We start from the raw sequence: 19,184 nt of genomic DNA on the forward strand, positions 1-19,184 counted from the left end.
TTAAATAACTTCCAGAAAATCTGAATAGAAAGTTGATGATAATGTGCCAATTCCATTATATAAAGGGTAAAGAAACTCACAATTGTCCTTTCTAAGTCTAGTACAGTAAAGAATAGGCTTCTTGATGAGATTTTCACAGTAATTTACAGCAGAGCTGCGAATCCTGTGGCAGTAATACTAAAAATTAACCATCTAAATGATTTAGATAAAACATTCATTAACATTCTCAATCTAAGGATCCTCTCCAGTTGTCCCTCCCTCCTCTTTGTGTCCATTTCCAGCTCTGATTTTCCTCTTTAGCACTTTTTAACAAAGAGGGGATGAAGCCTATTTTGACGGTTCAAAAAGGCTTCTCATGTCAGCTGATAGTTGCTCAAGTGTAAAATAATTTCATAATGATCTCAAACATTCTTTAGCGCCAGACTCTCCTTAAACAAGCAGTGTTTCTAAGATACGCCTTGTCTTAGTGTTGTAGAAACACGTTTGGCAGCAGCCAAGACTAGTGCTGATAAGAAGCTACATACAATAAGCACAAGAAGTTCTTTCAGGTGAATCCTTATTTAACAGATAGGTCATTCTATCTGGAGCTGGAAGACCTGACACTCATTTGGTATTTGCCAAGCTCTTGACCAAGTTACCAAGTTATTTGATAGGCCAAGAATTTTGTGTTCTGTATAATTGGGATTCTGGTGTGAAAATAAAATGCCACATATGCCAAAATGGTTTGTAAACTTTTAAGTACTGTTCAACTATCACTTATTTTTGTGAATGTCACAAGAATAGAAGTGATTCACTGGTTCTAGAATTATACTGCTTGTAGCAGACTCTGAGGATGTGAAGGGGTGAGGATATTTTTCAGGCTACTGCCTTAATAGGCTAGAGTAAAACAAAAACTTCATAAAATTTGTTTCCAATATTTAAAAAACAAACTAGAAGTCGGCACCATCTCTTCTATCTTTTAATAAACTCCACTTGAATAATTATTAGGCTTATATTTAGTAACTACTGAGGATAATATTCTTTTTTAGATTTTTAAGCCAAATGAGGGGTGAAAGTTAAAAGCATAGATCAGTTAAAAAAAAAAAAACCCTTACTTTTTACCATATGAACTGGAAGCCTCAGCAAAAAATATTTTGCCTCTCTGCTTCATTTTCTGCCTTTGTAAAATGGCAATAGTAATGCTTTTCATTTACCCGTGTTTATGAAGGTTAAGGGTAATAAATGTAAAAATCTCGAGCAGAGCTTAACACATGGATATGTGATCAATAAATGGTAGCTATATTTAGGTTTGTGTTTGTGATTTTTGAAACATTTGTTTAACTTGTAAGGATCATTTTATCCTCAAGCAGGTAATGACTAAGTCCCAATACAGACATTGTTCTCCCTGCATTTTTGCTCTGATTTTGGCTTTATCAATTCCATTTGTTCCTCCTCATCATTAACTCTTGATTACAGGGAGTCTCACAGAGGAACAAATGGAGCAGGGGCTCTGGCTTCTCAATATGCTCTTAGTAAGATCCTTTTAAAACAATTGATACTAAATCTCACTACACTTAAAGTCAAAAATCAAGATTTTCAGTTTTTACCAGGGGTGGAAGGAACCGATAGAGCAATAGAGGACTGAATACTAAACTTAGACTTGAGAAACTGAAGCATGGCTTCTCACATATCCCTTAGAAGCACAAGGACACTGAGCTACAGGTTTTATACTTTCCAGTTGATCAGTAAATGCATATGGGATGAGAGGCTTTATACTAGGTCATTAAGGTCCCTTGCAACTCTGAAACTCTGGGAGTACACACTTACTGATGCCTCCACCTCATATTATAACAGTGCATCTCAGTGGAGCAAATCAGTTCACTCGGAGATCATCTGTGTTTGCTAGGGCCAATGACAAACCACACTGGTTGTATTTCTATTCCGAGAAAATCTAGTGGAAACGAACGTCCAGAGAAGGACACACATGCTAGGGAAAAAGAAGGAAAAGCAAGTGCCAAAGGAGGGATGTTAAATTATGTTGTCCATATTGTAAGGAGAGCCTGGTTTTCTGTGTGTAAATGGGAATGTGGAACTTTATACACAATAAATAATGTATTTGTTTTAAAAGTATATGTACATATACACACTGCCAATCCCTCCTCCTTCCCCAGCTTTGAGGTCAGTTCTAAATATAAGGCTGCTGCTTTAGTTTGGATGAGGAGTAAAAGCATTGTGATTTATCATGTTATGAGAAATATTTCACCTCTCTCACATGTGTAAACATGCATTTATAAGTTTATAATACCAATGGTATTTAGTTTTACACACATGAAAGACTAGACTGTTTAAATATCTAAGAGAAAAGGAATAAGATTAACATTTATTACAAGAGAAAATGTCAAAAGGAACACAGGCAATTATTTAACAACAGAAAAAGCAAATTCCCTAAAGAATAAAGCAATGACTACAGAGGAATTCACACTGTAATATAACAAGGAGGTGTTATACAAAGTTCAAATCTATTAAAAGTGATTTGTATGAGACTTTTAGACACAATTTGATAAATAACTCTAAAACTTACCTCTTTATTACTAAAGAAATTGAGGAAATAGTTCAATTTTGTTTGTAATTTGTAAAGATAGGGCTAAACAAAGAATTTAGAATCCAGAGCTGGTACTATAGAAGGCTTAACATTATGTTTTATAAGATATAATAACCCAATCTTATGAAAATTCTTAGGAAATCAGGGATAAAGAACAATAACAATTTGTAAAAGACAAAATAATACTTTTTAAAATTCAAGTAAATCTTACAACGAATAGCATAACTAACCTAATATATCCAAATTTGAGAAAGTCATTGGTGGAGAAGAAATTGCACAAAAAGGTCCCTTGATGTTTTGCTATTTATAAATTAACTGTTTGAAAGGTTTCTCAAATTAGTGGAAAATCAGAGAGGTCAGAACCAACCATTTTTGATATCCCTGTAATTTCCTAGAGCTTGGAAGAACAAATGAATGCAATTTGACATTGTGTTCTTATTTAAAAACAACAGTCAAATCTATAAAACACAAGGAGAGAAGCTCTTTCTTAAAATATGCAAATTATCCATCCACACCTCTGAAGTCAAACAGAAAGCATGAACATGATCTATATTTTGAAAGACATCAGTGTTGAGATAATGCTAGCAGCTCTGGGCAGTTTTGTGTGTGAGAGTCAGAGGAGGGCAAAATAAATTTCAATGACTGGTCAACTGGAATGACCAGCACATTTCCTTGGTTAAATGTTCAAAAATCCTTCAACTGTTAGTGACAATAGGATCATATATAATTTGAAGAGAGACCTACTAAAACATGCATCATTCAAGTTTATTCCCTTGATGGAAATAGAAAGCTATACTGTAAATGGAGGAGGACCAAAAAATAAAAGCTGGTGTCAAGAAATGATCAAGCACTGGAAATATTAATATTGTATTTCATTTGGTACAATGTAAACACCATATTTAGAAATTAGGCCTACTTTCCAAAAAACATTAGATATTGATGAGGGTAAGATTATAGTAACTTCTGTGAAGTGATAAGGGCCTGAAATAGATTCATGACAACAAAAACAGAAGACAAGAATTTGAGAGCTGTTTTTCAGGAAGGCCATCATAACATTGATAGGAAAAAAAAAAAAGAAAATTGGAAGAAAGTCCATCTCACCTCTTCTGATAAAAGTTTTCAAGCATGTACGATACAGAAATATTACAAAAAGTAGAAATTAACAAGTAACTTAAAAACACATTTCTTCGCCTTTGTTTGTTTGCTTTTGTCTGTCTTCTGATCCATTTCAGATCTGCACCACTAAAACTATTTCTCTTCCAAGCTAGAACATCAACCTCAAAAAAGATACAGCTAAAATGTCTTTCTATAACCTCTTAAACTGATTTAGTTTTCTTTGTCTTTTTCCTATCATTCCTGGCATGTCTTTCAGAATAATATCTCCTCAACTAGAATATTAACTCTTCAGTGGTAGGATCTGTCTTCCAACTCTGTATTCTCATTGCTCAACACAGTACCTAGCCTGTAATAAACATTCAATGTATGTATTCATTTACTCTTGAATTATAAGAAATTGAACAATTTAAAAGATTCCTATTTAGGCCCAGTGCAGTGACTCATGCTTGTAATCCTAGTACTTTGGGAGCCTAACAAGGGAGGATTGTTTGAGGCCAGGAGTTGAGACTAGCTTGGGCAACAAAGTGAGACCATGTCTTTCCAAAAAAAAAATAAATAAATAAATAATTAACTGGGTATAACAGCATACAACTGTAGTCTTAGCTATTCAGGAGGCTGAGGCAGAAAGATCACTTGAGCCCAGGAGGTCTAGACTACAGTGAACCATAATTGTGCCACTGCACTCTAGCCTGTCTAGCCTGTGACAGAGGGAGCCCTGTCTTAAGAGAGATAAACACATTGATACTAAAAAAACAGCCAAAACAAATAAGCAGAATCCCTCAAGCATCATGTCAAAGATACTATCTTGTCAAGCCAATTTCCTGAGACTACAATCATTTATTAAGTAGCAGCCATTGTTAGAATTGATGTTGATCCCTGGTAAATTGCAAGCACAGTAACCTTGTCACATCACAAAATTCTCTCACTATATCATTTAGCTATGAGATACTTCCTTATATTGTGTCCATAGGGTTTTCTTATCTACGTTCAATAACAGAAGGAAAAAAGTTATGCAGAGAGGTGGATACAGGATTTTTTACTCCTTAGCTCAGCTAATCTAGGTTCTTGTTTGACGACCAGGAAGAATTAGGCATGTGGACATACTGAAGGATGAGGAGGGTAGAGTTTATTAAGTGAAAAAGAAAGCTCTCAGCAAAGAAGGGGTCCTGCAAGCAGGTTTCCACCCCTCAAATTGAATACTAGGGCCACCACACAGGAGCTGAAGAGGCCAGGGTCCTCTCCTGCATAAGGGGCAAATTCCTGGTGGCTCCACCCCATACTCCGGTGCATGTGGGCCACCAGCTTACTGTGGGCATGCCCCCTATGCAGGCTCCCTGATCTGCACAAAACATCTGGTGTAAACATTTGTGGGGGTTAGTTGGAGATTCTCTGGGAACCCTTCCTTATCTGCCTAGGCCTTTGTCTCCCTCCTACTTTTTTCAGAGGTAAGCCAAAATGTTTTTGATCATTTTCTGATGAAATATTTCTTAGAAGAAAATACATTGTAAATGCATGGGATATGATCATTATTTTGAGATGTCATTGGGTGAAAAGGTAATTTTAAAACATAAATGAGATTAAAGCATCATCAAATTGGTAACACAATGTGAGAATTTCTTTCAATTGAGTTTGTTTTTTATCCAGATTACCATAAAGTGAATGAAAAGTGTTAGTTTCCATCAGTAGCAAGATATTTAATAGTAACTTGAAATGAGAACTCTCCCTCCTCCATCCCCTCTGTTACCTTAGAAATATGGTCTTTGTGTGGGACAAGTGAAATCCAGACTCGATTTTTAGCTCTTTTTCTTATCATTTGTAAGTTATCTATATTTTCCATTGCTCAATTTTTTTTAACTCTTAAAATTGGACTGGCATTAATAACTACCACCTAGGACTTTGTGAAATAAATAAAAGTGACGTAGTTAATTTAAATAACTTAGCATTGTACTGGGATTATAGTGAGCATTCAGTAAGTTTTAGCTGATATTATTTTTATTTCATAAAGAGACATGGTTTTGATTTATTGAAATGCTAAGACAAACCCCATTGAAACTCACATTTTCAAATGTCATTATTGAGAATGACATCATTGTATTTGCATTATCATTTTTTTGTTTTTGTTTTTGTTTTTTTAGAGATGGGGTCTCACTATGTTGCCCAGGCTGGAGTGCAGTGGCTATTCACAGGCATGATCCCACTACTGATCAGCACGGGAGTTTTGACCTACTCCGTTTCCAACCTGGGCCGGTTCACTCCTCCTTAGGCAACCTGGTGGTCCCCGCTCCTGGGAGGTCACCATATTGATGCCAAACTTAGTGCAGATACCAGATTGGCATAGGGCACTACAGCCCAGAACTCCTGGGCTCAAGCGATCCTCCCACCTCAACCTCCTGAGTAGCTGGGACTACAGGCATGTGCCTCTGTGCCCGGTAATATTTGTATTTTTAGTAGAGATGGGGTTTCACCATGTTGGCCAATCTGGTCTCGAACTCCTGACCTCAAAGCGATCCACCCACCTCAGCCTCTCTAAGTGCTGGGATTACAGGCATGAGCCACTGCGCCTGGCTGCATTATCATTTTGCTTGAACTTCTAGTTTATGCATCATAAGGAAACATACAGCAAAAAAATAACAAATCTTATAGGAGAGACCAAAGATTTGCTCACATTTCTTTTATGCAGGAGTTGGGGCTAAATTTATAAAAATCTCATGGTTAATTACAGTGTACCCGCCCAGAACTCCTGGGCTCAAGCAATCCTCCCACCTCAGCCGCCTCAGGTAACCTTGTAAAAATATCTATATTGAAGTTATGAAATCTAATCTGAGGGCACAGTGATATGGTATAAAATATATAGAATCACACATGTTTTAGCAGTCAAGATATTCAACTTACATTCAATGATTTAGAAACTGATCAAATTTTTGAGATACCAAACTTATTTTTCTTCATTCTTCACTTCTGCTTATATTTTGTCTATTTTTCAATTTATTTATCTATTCTGGGAGAAAGAGTTAAGAGGAGGAAAATGCTAATCTATTCAATAGGGTTACTTCTTAGCAGACAGGAAAAAAGTGAAAAAAAGTATAGATTGTGATAAATCCATTGTGGGTTGCCCACTTCACTAATGTGGAGTAGCTATAATTCCTCTGTTTTCCACTGGCTGAGATAATTAAGAGTTAGCTGATATGTTTTGACAGTGGTGAAGCACCTAATCTTAAAACTATTTCTCACAAAGGAGTGAATGGGCTTGCAATTGAAACTATGTCTTTCTCTATAAAAATACATGGAAGCTTTTACATTAAATTTTCTAATACCATTAAAGCTAAAATATCTTCAGCCATATCAGTTTATTCACTATTTTTATTCATTGCTATTTCATTTTATACACAATTTGTTATACTAAACAAAATATAACTCTAGGTAACTCAAAAGACCAAACATAGCCATTGTAACAACAGCAGCAAAAACCTATGGAGAATTTTAAATTTTAAATATTTTCAATATTTAATTGAAAATATTAGGCAGAATGTGTTTAAATATATCTAGAGAAAAGAAGGCACCAATGGAAACCAAATCCAATAGACTGTATATACAAAGGGACAATGGCCTGACCATATATAAAAATAGAAACAAACCTCCTTATCTACAATAAACAGCCCAGTAAACCAGCCTTTTGTAAATCAGATTTGCAAAAAGTCAGATTGCTATCTCTGGTAACAACCCAGGAAGCTAAACAACTACTTGTATAACAATCAGCTCCAAATGACCAGAATTGATTAATAACTGGCAGCTTTCCCAATTTTCGTCCTTGCTTCCAACTTTAGATGAACAGAAAAAGGTCAAACATGCACCTCTAACCAATGACTTCTAGTTATCCTGCCTACAGTTTCCCCAGGCCAACAGTCTCTAATGCAGGCATATGTGAAGCCTTCCCTTTAAAATTTTTTTTCTGTTCAGCTCTCCCACTCCTTTGCTGGCCTTATGTCTCTGCCGAAATGCAAGTGATTGATAGAGCTGACTTTCTTACTCTAGCAGTCTCTAAATAAATACTGTTTGTTTTTTTCATTTGGTTAAAATTAATTTATTTTCACACTATTGGAGTATCTACTCCAGGTCCATCAATGAGTAACATGCTTGCATACACTAAAAAGCTAATCCTCATAATATTCTTTGAGAAATTTGTTAAATCGCCATTTTACAGATGTGGAGCACTATTTGCAGAAGTTAAATGGCTTCTCATTTCCTCCTGTTTTTACATCAAGCTACAGTAAATGCTTTTGGTGTATGATTGTTTAAAAAAGATTTGAGGCCAGGCATGGAGGCTCATACTTGTAATCACAGAACTTTGGGAGGCCAAGGTAGGCAGATAACTTGAGTTCTGGAATTCAAAGAGCAACCTTGGCAACATGGGGAAACCCCATCTCTGTAAAAAAAAATATATATATATAAAAAAGTAGCTGGGTGGCGTGGTGCACGCCTGTGGTCCCAGCTACTGTGGAGGCAGAGATGTGAGGATCTCTTGAACCTGGCATGTGGAGGTTGCAGTGAGCCAAGATCGTGCTACTGCACTCCAGCCTTGGTGACAGAGTAAGATCCTGTCTCAAAAAGAAAACAAAAAAAAGATGATAATATTAAAATTATATCTAACAATAGTAACAGCAGCTGTAAATTAGATAAGTGTTTTCTAACATGACTTAAATTTGTATCCATCAACTTTCTGGACAAATATGAACATTGTATTTTGAATTGCTTCATTGCTTTCAAGTTGTAATTTATCAAAATGTATGTGGAATTTTACAAAATCAAAAGCACTATAAAAATTACTTCTATCTTTATTTGATATTAGAACATATCAGCAGACCTAATTTGCTGGCCAAGCAGTAACTGCATTAACAAGCTTTTCATAGATGGTGGGTAGAATCCCTTATAAGAAAGTGTTATTATTTATGATATATGATATTGACAAGGAAAAAGATGAAAATGGTGACTCTAAAAGTAGGGTAATATGTATTTCTTTACCTAGCTTTATAAATACTTTGCAATTTTTAAAAAGTTAATTGCTTATTACTCATATAAGATAGGCACTATTGCATTTAGAAAATGAGTAAACAAAGTCATAGAACATTATCCACAGTTTCTCAATTAGTGCACAGTGGAGTCTGTTTTCAAAATGCATTATTATTTTTTTGGTTTCAAAGTCCATCACGTATGCTCAAGAAACATTTGATCAAAATTCACTTTTAAGATATTTCGTTAGCACATAATTTAGCCACAGAACTTAAAATGAAAGTAATTTATTTTCTAATTTAGCCATGTTAGAAAGAAAGGAATGTGACATTTGCACATATTAGAAATTTCTGTGAAAGTTATATAAAGCCAGACTGGAAAACATTAGAACAATATACATGACAAATAAAGCCTTTTAAATGCCTGAACATAAAATGATATTTAAACACAATTTCTTTTCTAAGGACTGAAAAAATAAAAAATCTACAGGTAACTTTGTCTAATAATGTGGAATAAGTAATGATACCAAAGGTCAAATAAATCCTCCTGTGATTTCTACTTTGTCTCAATAATTCCATCTAGTTAGCTCAAATCTTTATTAAGAATTTCTTGAATTGAAAATTATAAATTAACATGAACAAAAAGTTGAAAAGAACTCTTATAAAAAGATTTATATCATTTCAATAAACTTTTTTTTGAAATTTCACTGTTGTAGCCAGAAGTAATGAATTTACCACTTAAAATTATAAATATGAGGGGATATAATTTGGTAATTTTGCATAGTGTACAGAAGGGAAGACAAAGGGCCTCCTTTACATACCTTAAGAGCTTTCTTCCCTCTTAAAAGACTGGTTATTCTTCATTACCTATCCCTTGATCTTATTTTTAAAACTTTTAGTTATCTACTCTCCATTGGGCATGTGACAAAATTTTCATTTTGGGCTACAATAATTTTTTTAATAGAAAAATTAATTGAGGTCTCCATCTTTGTCTTTTTCCGTATCAGATCTTCTAAGTGGAGGTAGATGGGCAAAAGGTGCAAGGCAGGTTTCAGATGCATTTTATAAGAAAACCACCTGGGAATTTCCCAAACAAGACAAATCCCAGACTCCAATCACATCGTGGAAATCTAATTACATCGTGGAAATCTAATTTCATCATGGAAATAACATGCTTCATAACTCTGAAGCAAAACTACAGTGTAGTAGGCAGATCTCTAGCTTACGTTATTCCTGTCTTCCACTGACTAGCTGTGTGACACCAGTCATTTCACCTGACTACTCTGTGGCAAGTTTGTTCATCTGAAAGAAGGGATGATAATAATAATAGAACCTTGTGAAGTTTGTTTAAGGATTAGGAGGTTAACATATATGTGTTGAATAGTAAACACCAGGGGAATATTACTTATTACTGTCAATATGAAATAAAGCAAATTATTTTAGATAATGAGCAGTAAGTAAGTTGAAAATGTTCTTATGGCTATGGTCAAGAGAAATTGGATGCTGTCTGTTCTACTAGCTGTGATAATGTTCTTAAAGAAGGAGACAAGGAAAAGAATTATCTTCTACAAAAAGTTAAGCATCATATTTATATCTTAGCAATGAAAGAAATTGATTACAGACACAAATTTACAAATTCATGCTCTGTAATGGTCAGTGAATACTGGATTACAGCACTTATGCTGTCCCTATATCTGTGTCATTTTTTTCATTAAGGTAGACACTTCTTGAAAGCAGTTGTACCAAAATTCCTTCACTCTTAAATGTATACTAATGCTTCACACACAGTGGTACTCAATATATGTTGAATGAATGATGAATAAATTTATAAAAGTAAAAAATGCATGGATTTGACAGCTTTCAAAGAAACAATGGATTTCATGTAGAGTAGGTTTAACATTTAAAATGAAATAGAAATTCTTTACAGAAGCCTCTTTCAAAACTTAAATCTACTTTTTAGAAATGATTCAGCAGCCTTTTCGATATGATTAAGTTCAAAGGACTGCATGGTTTTCTGTGTTTCTACTTCAACTTGACAGAGATTTATACTTGTATTCTTAAGAAGGAAAAGTAGAAAGCCTACTTGGTAGGAATTTTCATTTATTTATATACACATATGGTTGTATTAGTTGGAATTGTTTTTCAAATTTGATTTGTTTTTAAATTAAGATGAGGAAAATGTTTTTTCTTTGGTAATCTTGAAGGTATTTCAATATACATGTTGCACTGTCCAAGCCTGTCTTCCAAAATTCTATATAGAAAGATTGGCACATTTTTTTCTAGGTATGGTATATTTTTAATCTAGGCATCACACTGATTTGAGCTATATAATTATTCAAAATGTTAGTGCTTATAATCTATTTACATGATTTTATATCTCAGAAGTAATATAATATGTGTATATACTTCCTTCTTACCCTATTTGAGTCAATTCTTGCTCTGGAAGTATAAATGGGAGGTGGGATGTTGAAAGCCTGAGGGACCAAGTACTCCTCAGCATCCATCATATCTTCCAAATCTTCTTCATCCAAGAGATTCTGAAAGAACTTGCTGTCATTTGGACTGGGAAGCTTCATTCGATCATCACCCTAAAAGATTACCCATCAGACACAAATATGACTTTTTTGTTTTTTATCTTAAATATGTGGTCTCTGCAATTAATTTATGTAATATCAAAACAAACCGTTGAAAAATTCATTCACACATTTTAAAAAAACAAGTCTTTAGCACAGCACTAGCCATTAAGAAACCTATAACATGCTTAGATATGACAGGGTCAGATAAACAAATTTTATACTAGAATATTATGATAAATACTGTTAAACAAAAGAAAGCAAAATTCAAAAGTTGTTTTTAGGGCGGTAAAGTCAATTTCAGGTCTGAAAATAATTGTTCATTGCTCAGATCATATGTGGGTTGCAACTTTAAACAATAAAAGGCGATTAACTTATCAACCTTTATTTTATTTGGTTGGTTTGATGCTGTAGGATTATTAGGCCTATAGGGTCTATACTTTATTCTATAGCATACTGGCTACATTATTAAAGTAGTGGCATTCAAAACTCACAGTGCAAGTGTCAAATAGAGTAAAGGTGCATGAGGCAGACACCAAGAGCATAACCCTTGTTATGCTCTTTCTCACCTCATCTATTAAGTATTTTTCCTATAACAATTTCAATTTATGAAAACTAATTTTGGGGAAAAATAAATGGAAATAAGTATCTTCTAAAACCGAGCTTTTATCTTTATGTCAGACTATTGATATGAAAATAAAGGCTACCTTGTTTTACTTAGGAAACATAATTCACTCTAGTCCAAGGCTCATTTGTTTATAGTTTAGGTGAAAATAGTCAGAGAACCATATTATTTTTAAGTTGTCCTGTCTGTTTTTCTAGTGTTAAATGTAAAATATTCCTTTGGATGGTGGATATGCATCAATTCATTTGAATTGAGTTATTGCTTGGATACTGCATCTCTCTCCAAATAAAGCAAAACATTTAAAAATATTTTTGGTGAAATTAAATATTAATATACTGAATCTTTTGATTCATTGTCTTCAAGCATGGGCAACATTAAAACAAATCTGTCTTTTGTTCTGAAAAATGAAAATTATGCTAATGAACATGACTTACACTTAATAAAATCAAAGTCTAAAATCAGTGTCTCAGGATTTAGACCTTTTTATGTATATGTATAATCATAATTATCTGTTCAATATCAGAGTCACCTGAATACTAAGGGAAGGTGGATCTGACATGAAGTAAAACTCTTTTTCATAAGTCATTTCACTTGATAATCTGCTTAATTAAACAGTATGACAGTGGCCATTTCCACAGTTCCAAAGTCCTGATATTATTCATATTTTGCAGTGAGTTTGCCATCAGCCTAGTCTTAAAGGCATAAGTCAAATGTACTAACCTGAATAACTAGGTATCTTTGAGGGTCTCGAGCCATCCTTGAAAATTCAGCAGCCAGTTCCTTAAATTTAGGTCTACTGTCAGCATCAATCATCCAACCTGGAAATTTACAGTGAAAGATGTCACTATATCCATAATTAGAAGTTGAGATATAAATTTTGTGCAAATATGAGCAAAAGTTTGAAAAATTTTGTTTTAATCATAATCTGAAAAATAAAGCTAGTAAAAGAAACAGTTGGTAAGGCTTTATCAGTTTCTTTGTTGATATTCCTAACTAAATGTAATATACTATAAAACAAAAGATAACTGTTTTCCTCTGATGTGTATAGATGAGGTGACTACAATATAAGTTATCATTTTGTATTAGGAGTGACATGGGAGAAAAAATTTGGTTACAATGCTTACACTAGCACAAAGGAGAAAAAAGGAATTAAAAGCAACTTTCTTGTGCTACATTTGTCCTGGTGGGGGATAGGAAAAAAACTAATGCAAAGTGACTGACGGTAATGGCTGTTCAGCAATAGATACTAGTTTATCTTAGTACTATCTTGTCTAGCATAAAAACACTATCAGCAATTTTCAAGGTATGTATTAGTATTTAGCCAGGAGTCTAGATAAAGTAGACCTTATCTCTACAGTCTCTGTTAAGCTAATGAGATGACAAGAATAAAAGTACAAAGCTTTCCTTGATTTTCCTGCCAAATGATCCTCTTCTTAGGTGTTAAAACCCCCAAAGAAAGGTAAAACTCTCTGTTAGGCAAAGTATTTCGTTGGTTTTACATAATTTCATCAGAGCTAAATTCTGATGAATTTAAATCATTTCCTATGCTAGTTATAGGATTAAATTATATAAGGCATGCATGTTTTTAAACTTTCTTCCATAGATGTCTACCAAACAATATTTGAGAGAATAAGGCTGTAAAGCTTGTTCCTTCCTTTTCTGGGAGTTTGGTTTTTATTTCTATTCTGGAAATTCTTTGGGTGTCATTTTATGTATCATTAATGTGATCTGCTTTTTTCCTCTCCAAACAAAGCACAAATGCTCTGTATTCTATATGCATTCATTTAAAAAATGCTTGGTAATGCCAAGATACTAATGAGAAAATAGATGTTTCTGAAACCATTGAAGCCAAAAAAGGTTAAACACAGTTGAGGTATCGGTTTCTCTCCAACTAAATATTGAGTAAATAGAACTATGCTTAGTGAAAAGGGCATGCTGACCTGAACTGCAAAGAACATTTTTTATTTCCTCCCTCACTGTCAGAATGTATCACACATGTCATGAATATAAATCTGAGTAGACCTGGGTCCAAAGTCTCTTATTAATAAGATGCTTATTCACCTTCACCAGTTTGTTTCTTTGCTAACCCCATGTAAATCAGAAGGGGAAAACCTTAGATTATACAAGAGATTTCTGCATGTTAATCTCACTTAAATTAAGCCAGAAACTCCAGAGACTTCCGTAATTCTATTTAAATTAAGGATCTGAGCTTCAAAAATACATTTATAATACATATGTGTCTGGGGCATAGGAAGTTTGATGTAAACAAATGATCAAATTGATAAAAGGTAACATTTATAATTTATTTTTAGCTCACTGTAGATTCATTTCTTCCCACTTCCCACTTTGTCCTGCTAATCTGCTCTTGACTAAAACTGGTAGACCTGTTTCTATTAAATTAATTTTTAAAACTATCAGCTTCAAGCTTTTTTCCTTTATGTTTAGATCATTCATGTAGCCTGATATTTTCCCATAAAGGTCCCTAATGTTATTACTAACACTCATGTTATGTTATTACTAACACATAACACATGAGTGTTAGTAATAACATTACTGTGTCTAATTACATCTTTTTACGACAGGCAATTTGACTGTCATGGAGATTATGAGAGTAAAAGACTCATAATTTTGAATTTATAGCATGGAAGAATATTACTTTATATTAATAATAGTCACAACAAACAGGAGTTTGCATGTTCCCTTCATAATTGTTTTTGAACGGTTGTATTTTTCAATACAGAGAAACATTACACAGATTGAATAGTCTCTGCTATTACTGTACTAAGAATGATGATGGTGATGTTAACATTATTTTGCAATCTTACATTTGACCATGACCATGTAAACGTCAATAGTGCAGATGGGAGGTTGAGGCAAACGTTCTCCTTTCTCTAATAAATCAGGGATTTCTCGAGTTGGAATTCCATCATAGGGTTTTCCTCCAAAGGTCATCAGTTCCCATATGGTAACTCCTATATTGGAGAAAAGATTCTTAGATAAGCACATTAACAACATATTTTAAGCAAACCAGCAATATACCAGTGATCAAAGAATGTTCCTTATAGATTAACCAAAAGAGATTTTTTGTTGTTTTTTGGTTGTTTTTACAGAAAAACTCCACCAATTCCTATATCCATTATGAGAACCCCAATGTCTAAATCTTTGTCGGAGAAGTCAATTTTCTTAAATGCCTAGAAGAGACAATTTACAGTGGATGTCACCATAGAGTCTGTTCCCTATTTCTAACTATAGGTAATATTAATGTTTGCTGATTCAAGTTATATTTCACTATACCATGTTACAATCCATAAAACGATTCATGTACTATATCTAGATATGTATTCAGTACCAATAAATATAATTGCAGGTAAAATCAGATATTGACTAATTTTGCGATTAGTATCTTTGCTATAGAAGGTTTCCAGAATAATTACGGTATGTTATGAAAAAGAATTGTGACTCTAACTCACACGAAGAAAACAGTTGAATAAAAAGATATATTTCTTTAGCATATATGAGAGCCTGAGTAAGAAATGTTCCATATATAATAATATATAGTACATGTGAAGTAGGCATCAACAAATTTGAAGGGGATAAATAGTAGTTTATTCTTTAGATAAGAAAATGACTTTCTAGAATCACTAGACATTGATTTTCTCTGAAAAAGCAAATATCCTAAATGTTAACATACAAACAGCTAGTTTTGATAATGATGGTTCTGATTTAAGCAATAATACATACACTAAATATCTTTTTTATGATATAATTATCATATAATCTAAAATATTTTTCTTAAGGATAAAGTCTTTTAAGTTCAGAAATAGCTAGCTGGGAACAATAATATTACAAAGTGACTTCTGATTGATGTATATACACAGTCATCTTTTAATATAAAAATCCATTAATTAGAGCTATGTTTTCTTTCCTACTGCCATCTGTAATGAATTATTTACTCAGGCTGAAGTCTTTTTTAGTTTATTTCTTGATAATAGAATATTATCTATGACCTGATTATTTTGGTTGATATTTATAACTTAGGATTTTAGATATACTGTTAATATGAACCTAGTGACTATTTAATTGATTGTTATTAAATTTTTAATTTTCTATATTAAGGCGTAGTTCCTTAAACCTCTTATAAAACTTTCTATGAGGCAGGCTGCAACAGGTTAAATGGATGACTGTTCATCTCCAGTTAGTCATACTTATAGAATATATATATATATATATATAGAATATATATATATATATTCTCTCTATATATATTATATATATATATTATATATATATAATTTGTATTTTAGAATACATGTATTTATATTTTAGAATATATAAATTTTTTTTTTTAGACAGGGTCTCAATCTGTCACCTGGGCTGGAGTAAAGTGGCATGATCACCGTTAAGTTCAGCCTCAGCCTTCCCAGGCTCAGGTGACCTTTTCACCTCAGCATCCCTAGTAGCTGGGACTATAGGCAAGATCCACCATGCCTGGCTGAATTTTTTATTTTTTAGTAGATACAGGGTTTCACCATGTTATCCAGGCTGGTCTAAAACTCCTGGGTTCCAGCCATCTGCCCATCTGCCCACCTCAGCCTCCCTAAATGCTAGGATTACAAGCATGAGACACCATGCCCGGCCTAGAATATATATTTAAGGAGAACGTGTTATTAACTTAGGTAGGCAATTATAAAAGATAGAGTGGGTAGTCTCACATCTCTATCAGAACTCCCAATATAAGCGAGATACAAAGCAACTATAAATCAAAATAATAGAAAATGTAATAAACAGAAACATATATATACAAAAACAAAAGCCAAAATATAAAAAAACTCTACTTCTGATAATAATCCAAGTATATCTTTGTAAAGGTGATGATAGGGTGAAACAAGTATGGTTTCATGTGAAAGAACAATATTAGGAAAGCTAAATCAAAACATCCTCAAATTTTACTTGCAATTCCATTAAGTGTATCACAGTCGATGCTTATTTTTGTAAAAATAAAAATGCACTGAGTGGTAATTTTCCATAAAGGTGCACTGTAAACAAGATTATGCAACTTTCTCTGCCTTTTATGCCTTTTGCAATCAGCTATAATATATAATAAAATTTTTAAAATACTTTATGAATATGGGTTGATGACCTGGGCTGTGTTTCAAAACAGAGTGCTACCTATTTATTTATTTTTACTGAACAGTTCCTGGGATTTTTCCAACTCAACATGAAGAAAAATGTTATAGCCTGAGTAACAAGATTTTCCCCAAAAGACAAATTTTACTATTAAAAATATGACTGTTCTGCTAATGTTATATATACTTTGAGCTAATTTAAATTTGCCTTCAGAAGATTGCCACATTAGATTCAGGGAATTGTAAGTAGAAAAAGAAGAAAAAGAAAGTATATACATATATAAAATATATGATATATAAGACATATAAATCTGACATAATATATATTCTATAAAGCTATCTATATCATGTAACATATAAATGCTAGTATAGATGCTAATCTGTATCACATAATACATAAATCTATCTAGAATATATGTTAATAGATGTCTTTTTCTATTCACTTCTTACAATAGTTTAGCAAGTAAGTTTTGTCAAGCATTTCCACTACATTTTTCTATATCTCAGACACACAACACTTTCTAAGCTGAGTAAAATAAACACATGAAGCCTTGTATGGCATACATATGTGGGAAGAATAACCCACTTGATTGAAATGTCTTAAATACTTTTTTAAAGATAATTACTTCTTTCCTAGAGAAGAGGTATAAGTTCTTAAGTGATGGAAAAAAATATAAAACATTCAAACAATGCAGAAAAAAAGACAAAACGTTTGAGTAAAATAAATTGTACCATACATTTAAATGTCACCACCACCCTTTTATTTAAGTGGGCATGATGCTTACTTGTAAGCAATGCTAATTTTACATGATCTATTTAAACTTCAAAACATATTGACTCCTTGGTAGTGCTGGACTTAAATTGTAAGTAGCCAGACAGATGCTAAAGAGCTCATCTTAACAATTAAGTTAAACTCAATAAAATAAATGTTTCAATTATAAATATCACGCTTTTCCAGTTCATATTATTCACTTTGTAACATTTCTGTTACTCCACAAGTAGTTTGTAAATTAAAATTAACGTTGCAATTAGAAGCTTCTCTTCACCGTGTTCATTGCTCTCACTGCTGTCAGTAATTTCTTTGTTATAACAATAATTTGTTTTCTACCATAGAACATAAATTCTCATATGCAAACATACCCCACAAAAACTTGGTTTGGTTTTTGTTTGAATATTTACTGTATTGAGAGTTATGTTTTCAAAAGTTGCTTAAAATTAACACCATGAAATTATATGAAATTGTCCATAAACTAAAATTGGCTGTATTTTTTTTCTGTCAAAATGATCAGGCAAGTTCCTACCAAACCAAAGCTTATAGAAAACACCTTAGTAGAGATATTAGTATATTATATTGTATAACAGAAATAACAGAAAAAGGCAGATAGCAATGCTATTTAGAATATTTTGTTGTTCTTCAATGAGTACACATGGACACAGGGAGGAGAATATCACACATAAGGGCCTGTCAAAGGGTGGGGGGAAAGGGGAGGGAGAGCATTAGGACAAATACCTAATGCATGCTGGGCTTAAAACCTAGATGACATGTTGATAGGAAACCACCATACATACCTATGTAACAAACCTGCAAGTTCTGCACGTGTATCTCAGAACTTAAAGTAAAATGGAATATTTTGTTGTTTTCAATGAGAAAGCAAAGTTAACTCCTTTAGGAAATTAAGCTTATAAATGGGTATTTATAACATAACAAAATAATTTAGCTTAAGATATTTCACATGAATTTAACATATGTATTTTTGCCTTATAAACTTTAATTCACAAAGATGATTTATTTACCATAGCTCCAAACGTCACTCTGATGGGTGAATTTCCTGTAATGTATACACTCCAGAGCCATCCATTTAATTGGCATCTATAGAGAAGTAAGAAGTAAAAGTTTTATAATTACATTAAAAATTCATTTCTATATGTATTTCCTAAATGTGAGTCTCTGGGCTGGCCTTAATCATATTTTTTTATTGTGTGTATGTAGATATAAATATATGTTATATAACTATAAATATATGTTAATTTATAAAACTCACAAAATAAAGATGTACTATACTTTTTATTTTATTCATTTGTTTTTGAGACAGGGTCTCCTTCTGTCACACAGGCTGGAGTGCAATAGCACAATCTCAGCTCACTGCAATCTCTGCC

At 33.0% G+C, this 19,184-nt stretch overlaps 1 protein-coding gene across 5 annotated transcripts in view; it reads right to left on the reverse strand.

Annotated features, from left to right (window-relative positions):
- ERBB4 (erb-b2 receptor tyrosine kinase 4) overlaps nucleotides 1–19,184 on the reverse strand; it is a 1,220,557-nt gene that overhangs the window by 35,593 nt on the left and 1,165,780 nt on the right. For all 5 annotated transcript variants that reach the window (XM_035306587.3, XM_035306586.3, XM_008999419.5 and 2 more), the window contains 4 exons: nucleotides 18,822–18,897; nucleotides 14,727–14,873; nucleotides 12,622–12,719; nucleotides 11,121–11,291 (listed from right to left, as the gene is read on the reverse strand). In XM_035306587.3, coding sequence (XP_035162478.1) covers nucleotides 11,121–11,291; nucleotides 12,622–12,719; nucleotides 14,727–14,873; nucleotides 18,822–18,897 — 492 coding nt within the window. The remainder of the gene's footprint in view (nucleotides 1–11,120; nucleotides 11,292–12,621; nucleotides 12,720–14,726; nucleotides 14,874–18,821; nucleotides 18,898–19,184) is intronic.

The sequence above is a fragment of the Callithrix jacchus genome, chromosome 6, assembly GCF_049354715.1.
Source record: "Callithrix jacchus isolate 240 chromosome 6, calJac240_pri, whole genome shotgun sequence".
In the NCBI taxonomy this organism is placed as follows: Eukaryota; Metazoa; Chordata; class Mammalia; order Primates; family Cebidae; genus Callithrix; species Callithrix jacchus.